Source organism: Kogia breviceps, chromosome 9 (assembly GCF_026419965.1).
Source record: "Kogia breviceps isolate mKogBre1 chromosome 9, mKogBre1 haplotype 1, whole genome shotgun sequence".
NCBI classification, from domain to species: Eukaryota; Metazoa; Chordata; class Mammalia; order Artiodactyla; family Physeteridae; genus Kogia; species Kogia breviceps.
The window spans coordinates 46,603,447-46,620,058 of NC_081318.1; the positions used below are offsets into that span (position 1 = coordinate 46,603,447).

Consider the following 16,612-nt stretch of genomic DNA (forward strand, 5'->3'; position numbering starts at 1 on the left):
TTGCATTGAAGGAGATCAGAAAACACACACCCTGCAGAAAACCCCCACGCTTCTGGTCCATGATCTCACCTGCTCAATTTTCCATCAGATCTGCTCATACGCAGTAAAAGCGGCATTGGGAGCAATATTCCCCCACCCGTGATTTCCACCGCCCCCCTTCTGGTGCCAGCTATGGGTGGTTTTAAAATGGGAGGAAGGAGAAACCAAGAGCCTGTGTAATCCTTACCTTTGCCTTCAGCAATGGCTGAAGGATTAATTAGGCATAGTTTGTAACTGCTTACTTGGAGATAGTCTTTGCCCAGATTAGCCTGTGATGATAAATTTACTTCAAGATGAAATGAATTCAAGAGAACACACAGAAAAGTCATCACTAAGTCACCAGGAAACAAAGGCTTTCTGAAAGCTCACCTTCCCTTAAAATGCTTTAAGAGGGCATCATACCCAAGCAACACTTTGCAATGTTAACACGCACCAAGAGGAGAGTGATTTAGGTTTTATTTTTTTCTTAGGGCTAGACAAGTGGGGTATTTTTTTCCCCAAATGAGGATATCCATTTTAGCACATCTTTAAGACTAGGCTAGTTTCTCCCATAAATGTTCAAGGATCTGGAATAAGTCCAAGAAACAGGCTTGGGAGATGTAGATGAAGAAGGCCCCTGCATATCTGAGCAATGGAGGGGGCACTGAGCCACCAGGATGACATCGGGGTATCAGTCAGGTACCAAGAATCACTGTTTAGAGGGGCCTAAGCAATGACAGCTCAACGTTGGTGAGAAAAGTGTAGAGGAGAGGAAGATATTTGGCAGATGAGAGCAAGGAGTAGGGACTAGGCAGCAAGACACAAGATCAATTTGGAGAAATGGTCCATGTCAAGCACTTGCCCCCCCATTAATACAAATGATTAGAGCATCACCCCAGAAAGTCATATGCCCAACACTCAATAAACATATTTCACTTCCTTCTTTCTCACTGCAGGATCTCCAGGAATTAGAAAGAACTTAAAACACTGCTCAGATCCAAGAGAGAATAACAAGGTGCTAATATGCCATCTTTACCACCCAATTATCTGTGTTTCATAGATGTGAAGGTCCATTTCCGACACGTGCTGCTCTAATTCCAGCAGACTTCTAGAGTAGCTATCGCCTTGACCTAATAAAGATAACTTCTAGATTCTCCAACCTTGGAGAATAGCTCAAACACGATTCCCTATTAATTAGAGGCCCTTAAAGTTGCTGAGCCTCTGAAATGCCATTTATATAATAGTCCCTTGCATTGTACAAAAGCATAGTAGTACAAAGTGCTTTTATATCCATTACTGCACTTGATTCTTAATTAGTAGGGATTCTGCAAGACCAATAATAAAGTCCCACTTTATATAAGTTCAGCTCAGCACCCATTTTCAAACTCAAATTTTAAAAAGTTCAAGCATATTTCAAATTCTTATCCAAGTTAGAGATGGGGTAGTTCAAGCCCCATTTTAAGCCTGCCTTCCCTAGACTTGTTGTGAAGATTAGAGAAAAAATAAAAAGTTTATTTAGTGCCTGACAGAGTGCCTGGCTGGCAAATAGTAGATATTCAATAAATGGTGGATATAAGTCGCCTATTTCCCCTTTTGCATCTGCAGGATTGGGGGGTAGGGGTTTCTACCTGCCACAAGGCTAGATCAGACACCCTATGTGACCTCACTGAGAACACTATCCAAGGCAACTTGGGATATAGTTCATTCAGAAGCAGGTGTATCTATGAAAACCTTGCATGGCTATTTTTAAACTACATTTTTTAAAAAAAGTACTTCAAATCACAAAGTAAACTAAGGAAAGTATATCACTCAAACAATAACAGAATCACAGAGTATCCACCACTGCTTGGTAATCAGTTTATTCAGTTTGAGTGTTTCTAGGGCATCCATAGCCTCATGAGGAGATTATTAATGCCACAATTTTCCTTACTCCACTTTTGGAGTTGTTGATTTATGAATATATTGGAGAAGAAAGACTTAACACCTGCTAAAGGGCCTTATGTCCAGTGTGCCTAAATTTCCTTCCCGTGGCTGTATTAACTCATCCTGAATTCCCAGTAGTGTTGGTTTTGTGGTTTAAAAAAGAGTTTTAACTGAAGCCCTGCCCAAATGATAACAGGAGGGAGCCGGGGATTTGGAGTAAGACAGGCCCAGGTATACACGGCCGCTTAAAAGACATCACTTACTAAACGTTAATTGTTTCATATCCATTGTATCTCATAATAAAAGGTATTCAGTTTTATTTCTTGAAACTGTCCCCTTCTAAAATTAATCAAGGCAGTCAGCATACAAGATAAGATGAACTAAAAATTAAGTCTGCAGTTGAGAACATAAAGACAAAGGGGAAACAACAGAAGAAGAAGAATGTAAAACCAAGTGAGATTAGGACAAACAGTGCCAGGTAAACAAGCCTGGCACTTGCCACAGATGGGACACAGATTTGCCTCCACTGCTTTCCAGAGGCCTATGCTATGCAAAGAAAGACATGCCATCAGTGCCCCGAGGCAGTGCCCACATATAAAACAGACCAGCTCTTCAGAACTAACAGGAAAGGGACTAGGGGCAGGAGGGTTACCTCTTAGGAAAATAGAGAGGCCCATTCCAAAACCAAGGGAAGGCGGAGAAAGCATGCGGTGGCTGGGCTGAAGCTACTGAAAGCAGGATCTGGGGTCTAGTCTTGTACAAAGACAAATGGGCACTTGAAGACCCAGAGTCCTGCACCACAGGGCGTGGCCACAAGGCCTTCAACTTGGAAAATATCAAGCATATGTAACCAAACACCCACTTTGGCCATGAAAAAACTATAGCAGGGGGTCAGAGAACCTGTGGCTTTGAACAATGTAATTACCTGGCAAATATAAATCTGAGGACAGAAGGCACTGAATTTCCAATAGGGTAGTTAGAGCCAAGGCAGATCGCAGACCTGGACTATTATAATAGGGGAAATGCCAAGAAAAGGCTTCGCAAAGGAGGGGAAAGCGGTGGTTCTTAAGCTTTAGCTTGCATCACAATCACCTGGAGGCTTATTAAAACACAATTGTTGGGTCTCACCACAGAGTTTCTAATGGGGGATGGGGCTGAGAATTTGCATTTCCACAAGTTCCCAGGTAATGCTTCTGCTGCCGGTTCTGGGACCGCAATCTGAGAACAAGAACCAGAGCGGAACTTTGACTAACTACATATTTGAGGGTGGGCGTTACATTAAAAAAAATCTAAATGTCATTACTGACTAAAACCACCTCCAATTTTCAGGATGGCATGCATGGGTCACAGTGAAGTGGCGCCCCTTGTACCTACCTTGAGCAGCCTACAGATTGCTGCTCATTAAGAGTTGAAAATCCCCAGTGAGAACTCTGATTTCAGCACACACCATCTGTGGCCGTTCTTTCTGTTACTAAGTTGGGTCAGAGCTTATTATCAAAGCTCACCCAGCTTAAGACATTATAACAATGTCATCGGCAAACAGGAAAATGAGCGCCTTTCTGTTTTCTGTAGTATAGATGAGAACATCCAGCTTACCCAAAAATGGAATTAGATCATCAAGGTAATTCAATCCCACAAACATCTTCTTGATCACAGTCTGCGTGCTCCTACTGTTCTACCACTTGTGGGGATGGCGCTTGACTTCCTGGTGCTTAGGCAGAGTTGGGGTGGCAGGGGAGCTAAGAACACGCCCGTTGTCCTCCCAGGACTCAGTTATCTGTGTCAAAGGGCCATTGCCAAGGGCCTCACTCTCACTGTACGGGTTTTCCGCTGTCAGCAGTACTGGGGAGTGCATTTTAAGTTGGTGCAGCTTAACACAAAACTGACTGCTCTCCACAGAAGAGATGGTATAAGAGGGTAAGTAAGAGCTACAAGCCATCTCATGCCAGCCAACGTATTTCTGCTCAGGGAAGAGCATGGCTGGCCACATCTACCACCTGCTCGTGGTGTCAAACGCTGATCTGTTTTACCAAGGAGGAAACTGAGGCTCAGAGAGGTTAAGCAACTTGTCTGTGGTCACACAGGAAGCAATGGGCAAAGCCAGGATAAGAGAGGTGTCATGCCTTCAACCTGAGCCTCAGCTCCTTCCTTTGTAAGTCGCAGAAAATAATAATACCCACAGGGTGGATATAAACATTCCATGAGATAATCTGTAGATAACCCTGCCTCTCATTTGGCAGGGGCCCAATGAGTGCTTATTCCCTCCTATTTGAACTTATATTAGCAGAATTTTACTCTCCTCAGGATTATCACCCATGAATGATAAAGGACATATCTTTTTCCCTGAAATAATCTCTCTGTATGAATAATGCATGGCCACCGTGGAAGGCATTACAGTCTAGCACTATTGCTCATTTAATCTGCAAATAATAATGTGATATAGGTATGATTATCCCCATTTGACAGAAGAGGAAACTGAGAATAGTTTAAATTTTAACAAGAAAGTGCCTTCTTTCCACTATACCACCATGTAAACATGATGCAATCTCATTCAAACAAGTTGTATTTTCTTTCTCCAAATGAAAAGGTTGTTATTTAGTCACATAGTTAAGAATAGAGACACAACTAGGATGAAAATGGAGAAAGACATAGGCATACATATAAAATTAAATCACATAGTCCTTCTATAAATAAAACACTTTTCTTCAATACTATGACAACTGCTACCTTTGTTTTTACATTGAGGAGGGACTGATTAAACTCTTGGAAACTGTGGACCCAAACATGTCGTGGACAGTAAGGGAGCACCCACCTCCTTGTTGGCAACACCCAGGCACCAGGGAGGGGCCGGGCAGTGCACTTTGAGAGCTCCCTTCTCCTGGCCTAGGCGAAAAGGGAAACAGCTGGTGCTGCCATGCCCAGGAGCACGTGCCCCTCTGTCTGTCTGGCATGTTAGTGGCTGCCAACACCCCATTCCTCAAGCCTGACAGAGCTCTCAGGACCTTTTGAGCTGGCAGAAGAGAGGAGCACTCTCTTCTGCCAGCTGTCGGCCACTTCCCCATGACACCTGAAGAGCCAGGCAGAGTAGCTGCGTCCCTGAACTTACAGCACACACAAGGCACTGGCAGCATTTTATCCCAGGACCTGAATTCCTTGGCCGTCCAAGGAGAGAGACCTGAATCAGGGCAGCAGTTTGGAAACGGACTGCAGGGACAGGATGGCCTGTGAAGCAAGAAGGGGAAGGAGTGCACAAGGGACCCAGGAGCCACCAAAGAGAGGGCAGACAAAAAGAAGTCCTTGTTCCTAGGCCTCTGGAGCGCCCAACCTGATGCTGCCTGGGGTACAGTCTATATGGCAGAAGGCACAGCCCTCTGGGCTTTGGCTCAAGTCCTGGCTCTCCTACTTCTTAGTGGCATAGTCCTGGATGAGTCCCTTAAACTCATTAGCCTCGGTTTCCTCACCTATAAAATGGGGATATAATAATACCCACCTTAGAGAATATTTGTGAGGCTCAATAAGAAGTAGCCCTTGAACCCACAGTCTGAATTGGGTCCCCTGTTGTCACTCCTGTGGTGTTATATAGTCACTACAAGGCTACCGTTCAAGTTGCTCTACCATCTATTAGCTGTGGGAAAGTTAGTAAACCTTGCTGGGCTTCACTTTTCTCATCTGTAAAGTGGAGATAATTAGAGTAGCTTGTGAGATTACTAAGATTAAATGAGTTCATATATGCAAAGTCTGACACACAGTAAATTGCACTTAAGTGGTAGTTGTCTTTGAAGCTGTCACTCTTGAAATTTAACATCTATCTTCTACACTAGACTGTTAGTCATTCATTCTTACAAACATGGATTGAACGCCTATCACATGTCTGACACTGTTCCAAGTGCTGCAATACAGTGATAAGACAAGCTCTCATGAAGCTTATAGACTGGTGGGGCAGGCAGAAAATAAACAGTGGATTATCAAGTGCTGATGAGTGCTATGATAAGAATAAAAGGGTGAGGGAGGGAGTAAGTGGTCAGGCAGGTTTCTCCCAGGCCACAGTGGCAGAAAGGATCTGGTCGTGTAAAGATGTGGGGGAAGAGTATTTTAGGCCAGAGGGAAGAGCAAACGTAAAGGCCCTGAGGCAGGAATGAGCTTGGCTTGTCTGAAGACCAGAAAGGCCAGTGTGGCAGGAACACAGTAAGCAAGGGGGAAGAATGGTCCAGGATGAGGTCATAGAGGTGGCAGGAGACAAATCATGTGGGGACTTGAAGCCAAGAAAGCTTAGGTTTTATTGCAATAATAGGAAGTCAGTTTAGGAGAGGCAGGGAGTGGTGAGAACATGACTTGGATTGTATTTTAAATAGATCCAGAGGGACTGCTGTACAGAGACCCTGCCAGAGTCACTAATATCATCACCCCCACTTTAGGCACTTTTCCCAAACAAGTCAGCTAGGGAGGTATTAATATCATCCCTATTTTACAGATGTGGAAATCATGGCAGAGAGGGGTTAAATAACTTCCCCCAAGGCTCAAAGTTAGATGTGGGGAGCTGGGGTGCAAACTCGAGTAGCCTGACCCCAGAGCCCGTGCCCCTAACCATTATACCACACTACCTCTTAAATGAATAGAATGGCCCCTTTCTAGGTAGCCTTAGCCAAGTGCAGAGTGAGCCCTCAATAAACGTCTGTTGAATGAATGAATGAATGATATAAAGACACTCTGTAAATTGAGAAATGCTATGTAAATATTCTTATTGTTAACAAATCCTTCAGATTACATTCCCTTCATCTCAAATTTCTTCTAATGTTTAGCAGATTTTCCTGGGAAAAGGAAAAGAACAGAGGTAGGACATTTACTTCATGTTTGAGTTCCCTTAGCTAGAGGCGAACAGCACTTGACAAATCTGGCCTGGGACAGATTAGAGGAGACGTTTTGGGCGAAGAAAACTCCAGCGGTTGGCATCTTGTCCATTATGGCCTCTAGAAACTGAAATAGTTCCAGTCTACCCAGTGAATTACTTCCCCGGCCCACCATTACCTTTCATCCCTATCTATTTCGTTTAATTGTCAGTGAATGAATACTTTCAAAAGAAATACTTGCAAGCACTTTACTCATACAGGTGGGAAAACATTTAAAATATAATATGGGTGGCCTTGAAAAAGGCCTGATATACTTAATGTTTCTGAATGATGGTTTGATAAACATATTCAAGGCAAGAGAATAGCCTTGCTTTTGTCTACCCACTTATTCTCTTTGGATATGTCTCCTGCGGTGCCAGCAGGAAGGCTGTGTGGAACTCTCCCCCATAAAATCCGGAACCATGAGTGATTCTTGTCCCACCTCGAACAATAAAGAGGGGGAAAGGTCACTGGCAGTCCAAAGAAGCCCAGGGCTAGAAGGGACTCCTAATCAAACCCTAACACTGCAATTACCTGGACCCTGATGCCCTTTCCACTATATCCCCCGAGCTTACTTATACTTTTACAATGGAGTAAATCCCTTTTTAATGACCTCCCACTGACAACACTAATTTACTTATTTTAACTACAGTTAACAGTGTTCTTACATACATTTATAGTTTACTTGCTCTTCACAAGTACCTATGATGGAGGCATTCTGATTAACCTAATTTTACAGGTGAGAAATTAAAAGAGAGACAAGTTCTAAACTCTGGGGAACCCCAGATCTCTGACCCAAATTTGTGGGGCCCTTGCTGTGCAGTGGAGACTATTAGGTGCTTTATCTATTTGATCACCTGGGGGTTGGTATTATACCCATTTTTTTGGATGTGTACACTGAGCATCTGAAAACATTAAAATGCATTTGACCAGAGTCACACAGCCAGAACTCAAATCTGGCTGTCCCCCAATGCCATCCCTCTTCTAGAGTGTCGCAGGGCTGGGGCCAGGTGGGTTGTTCACCTTTGCGGGGTGGGGCGGAGGTGGTGGGAGGGGCATGCTTTATCGACAAGTCAAACAGAAGCCTTCATCTCTCTGGGGCCAAGAGAGACAATCTTGCTGTCTCTGTAACTCCTTCTCGAACTTCCCGTGGGTGGTAGGGGCGCGCGACAACCTGGACCTCGGCCCAGCTTTGTCTCACCCCACCTGAGGAGCCAGCGCCAGGCCTCGACGAGGCGCTGCCCCACCTCCGTCCGCAGGGGCGGCAGCAGCGCCAGCTCCAGGCTCAGGCCGGCGACTCAGGCCGGTAACCTGAGCCCACAGCCGCCTCCATCTTACATTTGGGGACCATTATTCTTTCCTCGTCCTTATAAACACTTCATGAAGCGCTTTCCTCGCCGTATCTGTACCTCTCAGCCCAACTCCCCGACCCTCTACATCCCCTTCCTAAACTACCAGCGCCAAGATCCCAGGTGGGCGCAGGATGCAAAGTCGAGGTTTTGGACACCGCAGTTCCAGGTCCCGGTACCTCCGAGCCTGGGGCAGGGCGGGGAGTGGGGTGGGGAGGGGGAATTCCCCCTCATCTGGAAAAACCGAAGGGCTTTGGCAGGGCCGAGGCCGCCGCCTCAGCTGAACAGAACCTCTCGGGCTCCACACACCTCGTTGGAAGCTCACAGAGAAGCAATGGAAGCACGAGAGGAAAGGGGGATAGGCGTGCCTGTGTGTGTTTGTGTGTGTATGCGCACGCGCGAGTGCGTTTTTAAGATCCGAGGTGTAATTCCGCAAAGAAGGTGCAGGAGATGGGGCATCGCTAGTGTGGACGAAGGCTTTGTGTCCAAACACCGCTGAGAATAACATGGGGGAGGGGGACGGGAGTGGGTTCTCCCCGGCGGGGACAACTCGAGGAGTTGTGTCTGCGCATTTAGAGGGTAACGGGGTATCTCACCTGGGCAGGACGCCTGGGTGTAGGAAGCTCCCGACTCCGGATCCTGCGGGAGGGGAGGGTCCGTGCGCCCCGGTCCGCGCGCCCTGGCCCGCACTGGTGCGAGGCTGAGACCCCCGGAGATGCTCCAAGCCGAGCACAGCGCTCGAGCCGTGGGGTCGCGTCCCGGAACCAGCCCTCTCTAGCCCGGCTCCCCGGATCCTAAGGACGCCCCTGCCTGCCGCCTACCGGACGCACCCGGAGCGCTGACCCCAACGGGCCGGGCCCGAGGGCTCCCCCGGCGGAGCGCGGAGCAGCTGGGTGCGCCGCGGTCAGCCGGTTACGCCCCCCCCCCACCTCCCGCCCCACCGCCTCGCGGCGAGGGAGCTCGGGCGCAGGGAAGCGGCCGCGAGTCCACACTCCCGCGCGCTGCGGCGGTCCCTCCCCCAGGCACTCACAAAATTGTCCCCGCAGCCGTTGTCCGGACACAGCACGTAGAAGGAGACGCCGGGGTCGGCGTAGAAATCCATCCTGCGCTCGGTCTCCTCGGTGGCGATGAGCTCGAAGGGCGTGTTGGAACACCATTTCTCCGCAACGTCAGCCAGCTGCTGGAAATCCATCCTGGCCCGCCGCGCCCGCTGCTCCCTCAGCCTCCTCACGCGCCGCCCGCCTCCCGCTCCCTTCGCCGCCCGCCCTCCTCTCCTCGGGCGCCCTCCTCCCGGGCGGGCAGCGCGCGGCTCTGTGGGCTCTCGGGCAGGCGGCGGGGCCGGGCGACGCGGGTTCCCTCCAGTCCCGGGGCTCCTCCCAGCGGGGACTGTTTACATGCTGTGTGTAACGGGGTGGGCGGCGACCAGGGACAGCGCGGCGCCGCGCCCGGCTCCTCCCCGCTCCGCCTCTCCGCCCGCCCCCTTTCGGGCCGCCACCGAGGCTGGCGCGGCGGCGGCGAGGTTGGCGGTGGGCGCGACCGGGCGGGACCCGTCGCGGCGGGAGGGACCGGGCACTCCGCGAGCTGTCCTGTTTCCCCCCCACGCCCTTTTAAAAAACTAACCCGGAGCATAGCTGGGCCCTCCCGAACCCAGGGCCGCCCCGGCCCGTGACGTCATGGGACCCAGCCAATCAGCCGAGCCTGAGGCCAGAGCCGCGGCCTGCGAGCCTGGTGACGTTACAGCGCGGGCCCGTAATCCGCGGCTCTCAGGTTGCAGTGAAGTGGAGTTATTTGGATCGCGTTTTTCTGTCGAAGGCCAGGAAAGCGTTTTCCCCAAGAGACTGAAATGCAGGGAAGCTCACAGAATTGCAGATAACGTGTACCTTGTCTGAGGCTAGTAATGGTGGAGCTGAGAAAACCTAAGGGAAACAGCTTTTCTTTTTCAGAAATCACAGCTCTGTTCTCTGATTAACGTAAAGAAATGTTTCCCATAAATGCACTTACTAGACACTGAAATGAATGTCTATTTGGAAAGGAAGATGAAGGTTTGGGGATTGGGGGGTTTGTTTGTGTGTTAACATAAAGATGAATATTTCTTAGAAATGAGCCTTATAAGACTAGCTTGAGGAGTAGTCACCTTCAATTCATATTGTATAACCTAAAATGATCAACTGCTAATTTGGGAGAGAAGAAAATACATTTTAAAACAGGAGTACAAGGCCCAAAGAGTGCACCTGTTGAATGCTCACTGGCTGCTGGGGACCAGACAGGCATTGCTGGCTTGCAGAAAATGCGTTGGACAGAGCCCTAGCCCGCAGGAAGTGAATGACTACTAGCAGAGACAGGCTAAATAGCATTCATTCTACAAACATTTAATCAGCTTTTATGTTTAAAGTTTGTCTTCTAAACCAGGCACTGTGCTTTCCTTAGGGATATAAATATGAATAATATGTAGTTCCACCCTCAAAGAGCTGGCAGACTAGGGAAGGGAAGCTCATGACACCACAAACCCATTGAACACACCACTTCCTCAATAGAATAGATGCGATTCTGGAAAGTTGTTTTTCTTGCACATCTCTGGGATAGGAATTCTTTTTCCCTTGACTTCCCTTAATAAAATCAAAGCTGTATTCCCATAGTGAAAGTAGAAAATCCAGTTAATGTTTTGGTAGAGGAAGAGGTCACGATAGTGGTCAGCCTAAAGGCATCCTGGGCATTGCATCCTATCTAATCTTTTTCCTGATGGGAGTTGTCCTTACCTGGAAGTTAATGCTCATGTGTAACAATTTCATGACTTCGTAATTTCCGAATCCTTTTAAAACAGTTCAGTTCAGTGAACATTCCTGGAGTATCTATTGAGTACCAGACAAAGATGCACAAGGCCCAGTTTTTGCCATCGAGGAATTTACAGACTGAACTAGGGAGGATTCTAAGATGACCTTCAAGATTCCTGTGTACACCAAGATTCCTGGTATACACAGATGTTCTCCCAATTATTCAAACAACCACTAATCTAGGTGAGGGATTTTGCTGATGTAACTAAATTCTCAAATCAGTTGACTTCAAGAGAGGGAGATTGTCCTTGGTGGGCCTGATGTAATCACGTGAGCCCTTACAAGGGATTGGGCTTTTCTTGGAGATTCAAAGCATGAAGTAGATTCATCGACAGTGAGATTCTCCACTAATGGCTTTGATGATGGAGGGGGCTGCTCTCCTGGAGAGGATTCTAGGAGCTCAGAGCAACCCCTGACCACCAGCCAGCAAGGAAATGAGACTTGAGTCTTACAACTGCAATGACCTCAATGAGCTTGAAAGTGAATTTTCTGCAGAGCCTCCAGAGAAGAGCTCAGCCTGACTGATAGCATGATTTCAGCCTTGGGAACCCTGAGCAGAGAACTCAATTATGCCATGGCTGTGCTAGAAATTCTGACTTACAGAACTGTGAGCTAATTAATGGGTGTTGTCTTAAGTTGCTAAATTTGTTTTGATTTGTTATGCAGCAGTAGAAAACTAATACACAGGACAATGAAGGAGACAGACACAAGAATAAAAAAATTCAATACGTTGTTGTGTTACAAAATGCTGCTTTTTTCTTTCTTTCTTTCTTTTAAATAGGGACACCTCAAGATAAAGCAATTGTCCTTGTAGTCTTACCTGGTTCTGCCACTTAAAGCATTATATGCATTAGTCTGGAAGTTTCAAAAATGAAGAGATTCTTTAAATTTGAAACTAAAATATATAAAAGACATAGATTTTCTTCTTTAGGGAAAGGAGGGAGTTTTACAAATACATGTGTTTTTATTTTTATTTATTTATTTTTTTTTTTGGTTTTTTTTTTTTTTGTGTGTGTGTGTGATATGCGGGCCTCTCACTGTTGTGGCCTCTCCCGTTGCGGAGCACAGGCTCCGGGCGCGCAGGCTCAGCGGCCATGGCTCACGGGCCCAGCCGCTCCGCGGCATGTGGGATCTTCCCGGACCGGGGCACGAACCCGTGTTCCCTGCATCGGCAGGCGGATTCTCAACAACTGCGCCACCAGGGAAGCCCAATACATGTGTTTTTAAATCCATCTATCAAGTTTGCTCCAAGTGATGGATGACCATAATTACAAAGTTTTTTTTATTTAACAAATACTTTTTGTCAGAAGATGAAAAATTCTCAGGATGAAAAAGAGAACTCTGGGGCTTCCCTGGTGGCACAGTGGTTAAGAATCTGCCAGCAAATGCAGGGGACACGGGTTTGATCCCTGGTCTGGGAAGATCCCACATGCCGCAGAGCAACTAAGCCCGTGCGCCACAGCTACTGAGCCTGCATTCTAGAGCCCGCGAGCCACAACTGCTGAGCCCATGAGCCACAACTACAGAAGCCTGCCCTCCTAGACCCTGTGCGCCTCAATAAGAGAGGCTACCACAGTGAGAAGCTCGAGCACCGCAAGGAAGAGTAGCCCCCGCTCGCTGCAACTAGAGAAAGCCCGCGTGCAGCAACGAAGACCCATCACAGCCAAAAATAAATAAATAAAATAAAGAGAATTCTGCGTATAAAGCAATTGTTCAATAAATTGAATAGACATCATCGGTTTCCTTAGAAAGGCATTGAGTTTAAAGAGAAGAAACTTGGGGGCTTCTTGGGGGCTTCTTGGGGGCTTCCCTGGTGGCACAGTGGTTGAGAGTCTGCCTGCTGATGCAGGGGACATGGGTTCGTGCCCCGGTCCAGGAAGATCCCACATGCCACGGAGCAGCTGGGCCCATGAGCCATGGCCGCTGGGCCTGCACGTCCGGAGCCTGTGCTCCACAACGGGAGAGGCCACAACAGCGAGAGGCCCGCGTTCCGCAAAAAAAAAAAAAAAAAAAAAGAGCAGAAACTTGTTCTGGGTTGATTCCCACGTCAGTGAGTTTAAGTTTCATGTATTGATAATCTGCAATTTACTTAATTGCCCTGAGCCTCAGTTTTCTCTTCTGAAAATGGTGACAATAAGTGAGATAAAGTATGTAAAGTCCTTTTTCCAGAACCTGGCACACAGTAAGAACTCAGTAAATGCCATGTTTATCCTTAATTTGCTTCTTGGGAATGATTTGTAGGAAGATCAGCTGATGAATTTTAGAAGTAAAATTCAGGAGTGACATGAGGGTGATAGTATGGTGAGTACTGATCACAGATGATGTAAAACATTTTTTCCAAGCATTTGGAGCAGGGTTTCTCAATAGCAGCACTATTGATATTTGGTATTTGGAGCTGGCTGTTTCTTTCTTGTGGGCAGTTATCTTTTGCATTGTTGGATGTTTAGCAGCATCCCTGGCATCTACCCGCTAGATGCCAGGAGCATTTCCCCCCCACTCCCCCTGCCACTGTGACAACCAAAAATGTCTCCAGACATTGTTAAATGTTCCCTGGAGGCCAAAATGACCCCCACTTGAGAACTACGGACTTAGAGAGAAAAGTCTTGCACTTTTTATGGAAAGGGTGCTCACATAAAAGCAGTGGAAATTAGTTCTGGAAAGCGCATCTACAGAGGCTGCTTGAACCCTGGTTTCCTTAATGCAACTGGAAAAGTCAGTTGCTTAGACAGGAAGCCAATAAGTCACTCTGCTTCCCTCCTGCTTGGACAGAGTCCTGTGAGGCGTCCCGTGTAGAGATGTATACAGGCTCCAGGTACAGGGCAGTGGTCATTCCGGAACTTCAGCCAGGTCTTTTGTGTAGCCCAAGGCTGAAGGAACATCAGGGACCCCTGAATCCCCCTTTTTTTTTTTTTTTTTTGCCTTTGGCCATTGTTCAGAAGTAGAAGGAAAATTAAACCATAGTCCCATTGGTGGGCAGAGAGTTGTTCAGGTTGCATTGTATTTAGAGAAATGTTTCTCTTCTTTCATGGTAATATAGACTTTACTCTTTCTGAACACTGTCTTTGGGAGATGTGTGTTGTTAAGGAGAGGAGGCATCTTCAAACCCCACGCTGGCTGGGAGGTCTCAGGAGCCCGAATCGGAATTGCAAAGCCCACCCAAGATTCTCCTACTCAAGCTGACTCTTCCACCCACCCCTGTTCCCAAGTCCTCTGTGGCTTTTATTCTAGTGTGAGTAAGGCTGACTTGGATATATAATTTTACCTTTTATTTACTCCCACATTGTAAGTGCATTTAATTAGCCCTACCATCTGGTGAATCTGCTTCATCCACATAGCCTCATGGTCATGTGGCACAAGGAACGAGGCAGAAAGGGAAGTGTGGCTGGTTCCACATTCACCCTTTGAACCCAAGGTAGTTGCATTGTATCATGAGGGACTGTAGACACCAAGCTCCAGGAGGTGACCGTCAGTAGAGTGGTGTGTGATTTGTCACAGCAGTGATGGGAGAGGTGAAAGGACTCCAGGATCTGGAGACAAAACCCCCAAGAAGTCAACATAAGAGAGATGAGAGCCATCCCCATGTCTTCCCAATACACTCAGAAGAGGTGACACCTGGGCAGTGGGGTGTGGAGGACAAATAGAAGGTAGTCGGGTGAGTTCAGCCTATGCCAAAGTTTATGTTTCATTGTAACTGGAGTTTGAAAAAAAAAAATTAAATTGGAAGATCGGCAAAAATTAAAAATCTACATAAATGGGTCACTGTGACCCAAATACCCCACAAACCTCAGGAGAAGGATTTTCTTCAGCGTTCTTGCCCTCTGGCCAGAAAAATTCATTCTGAATTTTGTTTCTGAACCTGTCGATCTTAACTTCTACAAAATCATTTCTTTTTTGTTATCCCTCTAAAGGCTTTGCATCTAGGATCTGAGGAAGCTTCAGGTTACATAATTTGGCTACATTTGCCTTCAAAGCATGTCTACCTGATCAAATTCCCTGATAAACATTTTCCTTTTATATATGTCAAAGAAACAGAAATTATTTTTATTTTTTTAAATACATTTAAACACCTTGGCATTCTATTTTGTTCAGTCATTCCCCTCCTTGCCCTTACTCTCAACTAAAATAGTTTCTCATGTTCCCTGTTTCTAAACATTTTCGTTGCCTTCTTTCCATATAACACACAAAACTCCCTTTTCAGTAATATCTCTTTGCTGGTGCTGAAAGAGAAACACAGACTTTATGGTGGCAAAATGGTTGTTTTAATATTTTTCTTTTCCCTTTCTGATCATGATTATAGTTCTGCCTTTATTTTATTTGTCTGCTGAGGCTTATTATCACCTAGCTATATTAGCTCATTCTCTAGCGAGGTGTCCAAAGAGCATTACTCCAGAACTCCTACAAGGATGTAGATTTCCCTCTGGGAAAAGGCGTGTAACCAGGAAATTTGCTAAACCAGAACCTGCTGTCCTTAAATTAGCAGACTGATTTTTTTTTTTTTTTTTTTCAGTACGCGGGCATCTCACTGTTGTGGCCTCTCCCCTTGCGGAGCACAGGCTCCAGACGCGCAGGCTCAGCGGCCATGGCTCACGGGCCCAGCCGCTCCGCGGCATCTGGGATCTTCCCGGACCGGGGCACGAACCCGCGTCCTCCGCATCGGCAGGCGGACCCTCAACCGCTGCTCCACCAGGGAAGCCCGCAGACTGATCTTTTATGATACGTCCACTTAGTAAGATACAATGAATTGGATGACAGCAGAGCTTGCTTTCCTCCAGCCTTGCCCCAGACAGAGAGCGTGCTTGTCCTCAGCTACAACGCCAGCAAAGTAGTTGATAGAACGAGTGCAGCTAAGATTTGTGACACAAATGGAAGTTTGGGTGTTAGAAAGACTTCAATTAATTAATTAATTGTGACCTTGGATAGGTTACCTAACTCCTGTGAACCTCCATTTCCTCATCTGTAAAAATGCAATAAAGGTATATTCCTTGTGAACTTGTAAGAATTTGAGAAAATAAATACGTGAGTGTGTCTGTAATAGGGGAAGACAGTGCAAAGATCAGCATGAAGTTTTTTAAAAAGTGAGAAATTTGACAATATATCTAAAGTTCTGATAGTAGTGGTCCTTGGTCTATAATGTGTGTAGAGATATTAAGTTTAGGTTTTGTTAAATTAAGTAATCCTGTTTAAAAATTTAAGGTGTAACTATTAGAAATTGCATTCAACTAATAATAAAAATCTTGACTAAAGTGACTTGAACAAAACCAGAGATGGTTTTTGTTTCACACGAATGAAATGTGGAGGTGGGCAGTTCAGGGCAGATTTGGCCACTCCTTGGTCATCAGGGGTCTGTCTCTTCTTTTTGCCCTACTATCCTTAGGGTGTGGCTTCCATCTTCAAAGTTGCCTCAGGGTGCATGATGGTTTCTGCGGTTCCAACTATCACACCCACATTCCAAGCAGGACAAAGAAAGGAGGGAAGGACAAAGGAACATAGGCCAACTGTCATTATTCTTTTAATGAGCTTCCCAGAAGTTCCAACTAACTTCTCACATACTGTTTCCCTTCTATCTTTGAGGCAAACTCAGAAATGTAGTTTCTCAGCAAGGTTT

General features: G+C 46.5%; 1 protein-coding gene across 1 annotated transcript in view; it reads right to left on the reverse strand.

Moving 5' to 3' along the window:
- The window catches only part of MTURN (maturin, neural progenitor differentiation regulator homolog), a 29,909-nt gene extending 20,300 nt beyond the window's left edge, over window positions 1-9,609 (reverse strand). Inside the window, exon 1 of the mRNA XM_059074368.2 lies at window positions 9,207-9,609. Within this exon, the coding sequence (XP_058930351.1) occupies window positions 9,207-9,368 (162 nt within the window). The 5' untranslated portion in view covers window positions 9,369-9,609. The remainder of the gene's footprint in view (window positions 1-9,206) is intronic.
- Between the last annotated feature and the right edge of the window lie 7,003 nt (window positions 9,610-16,612).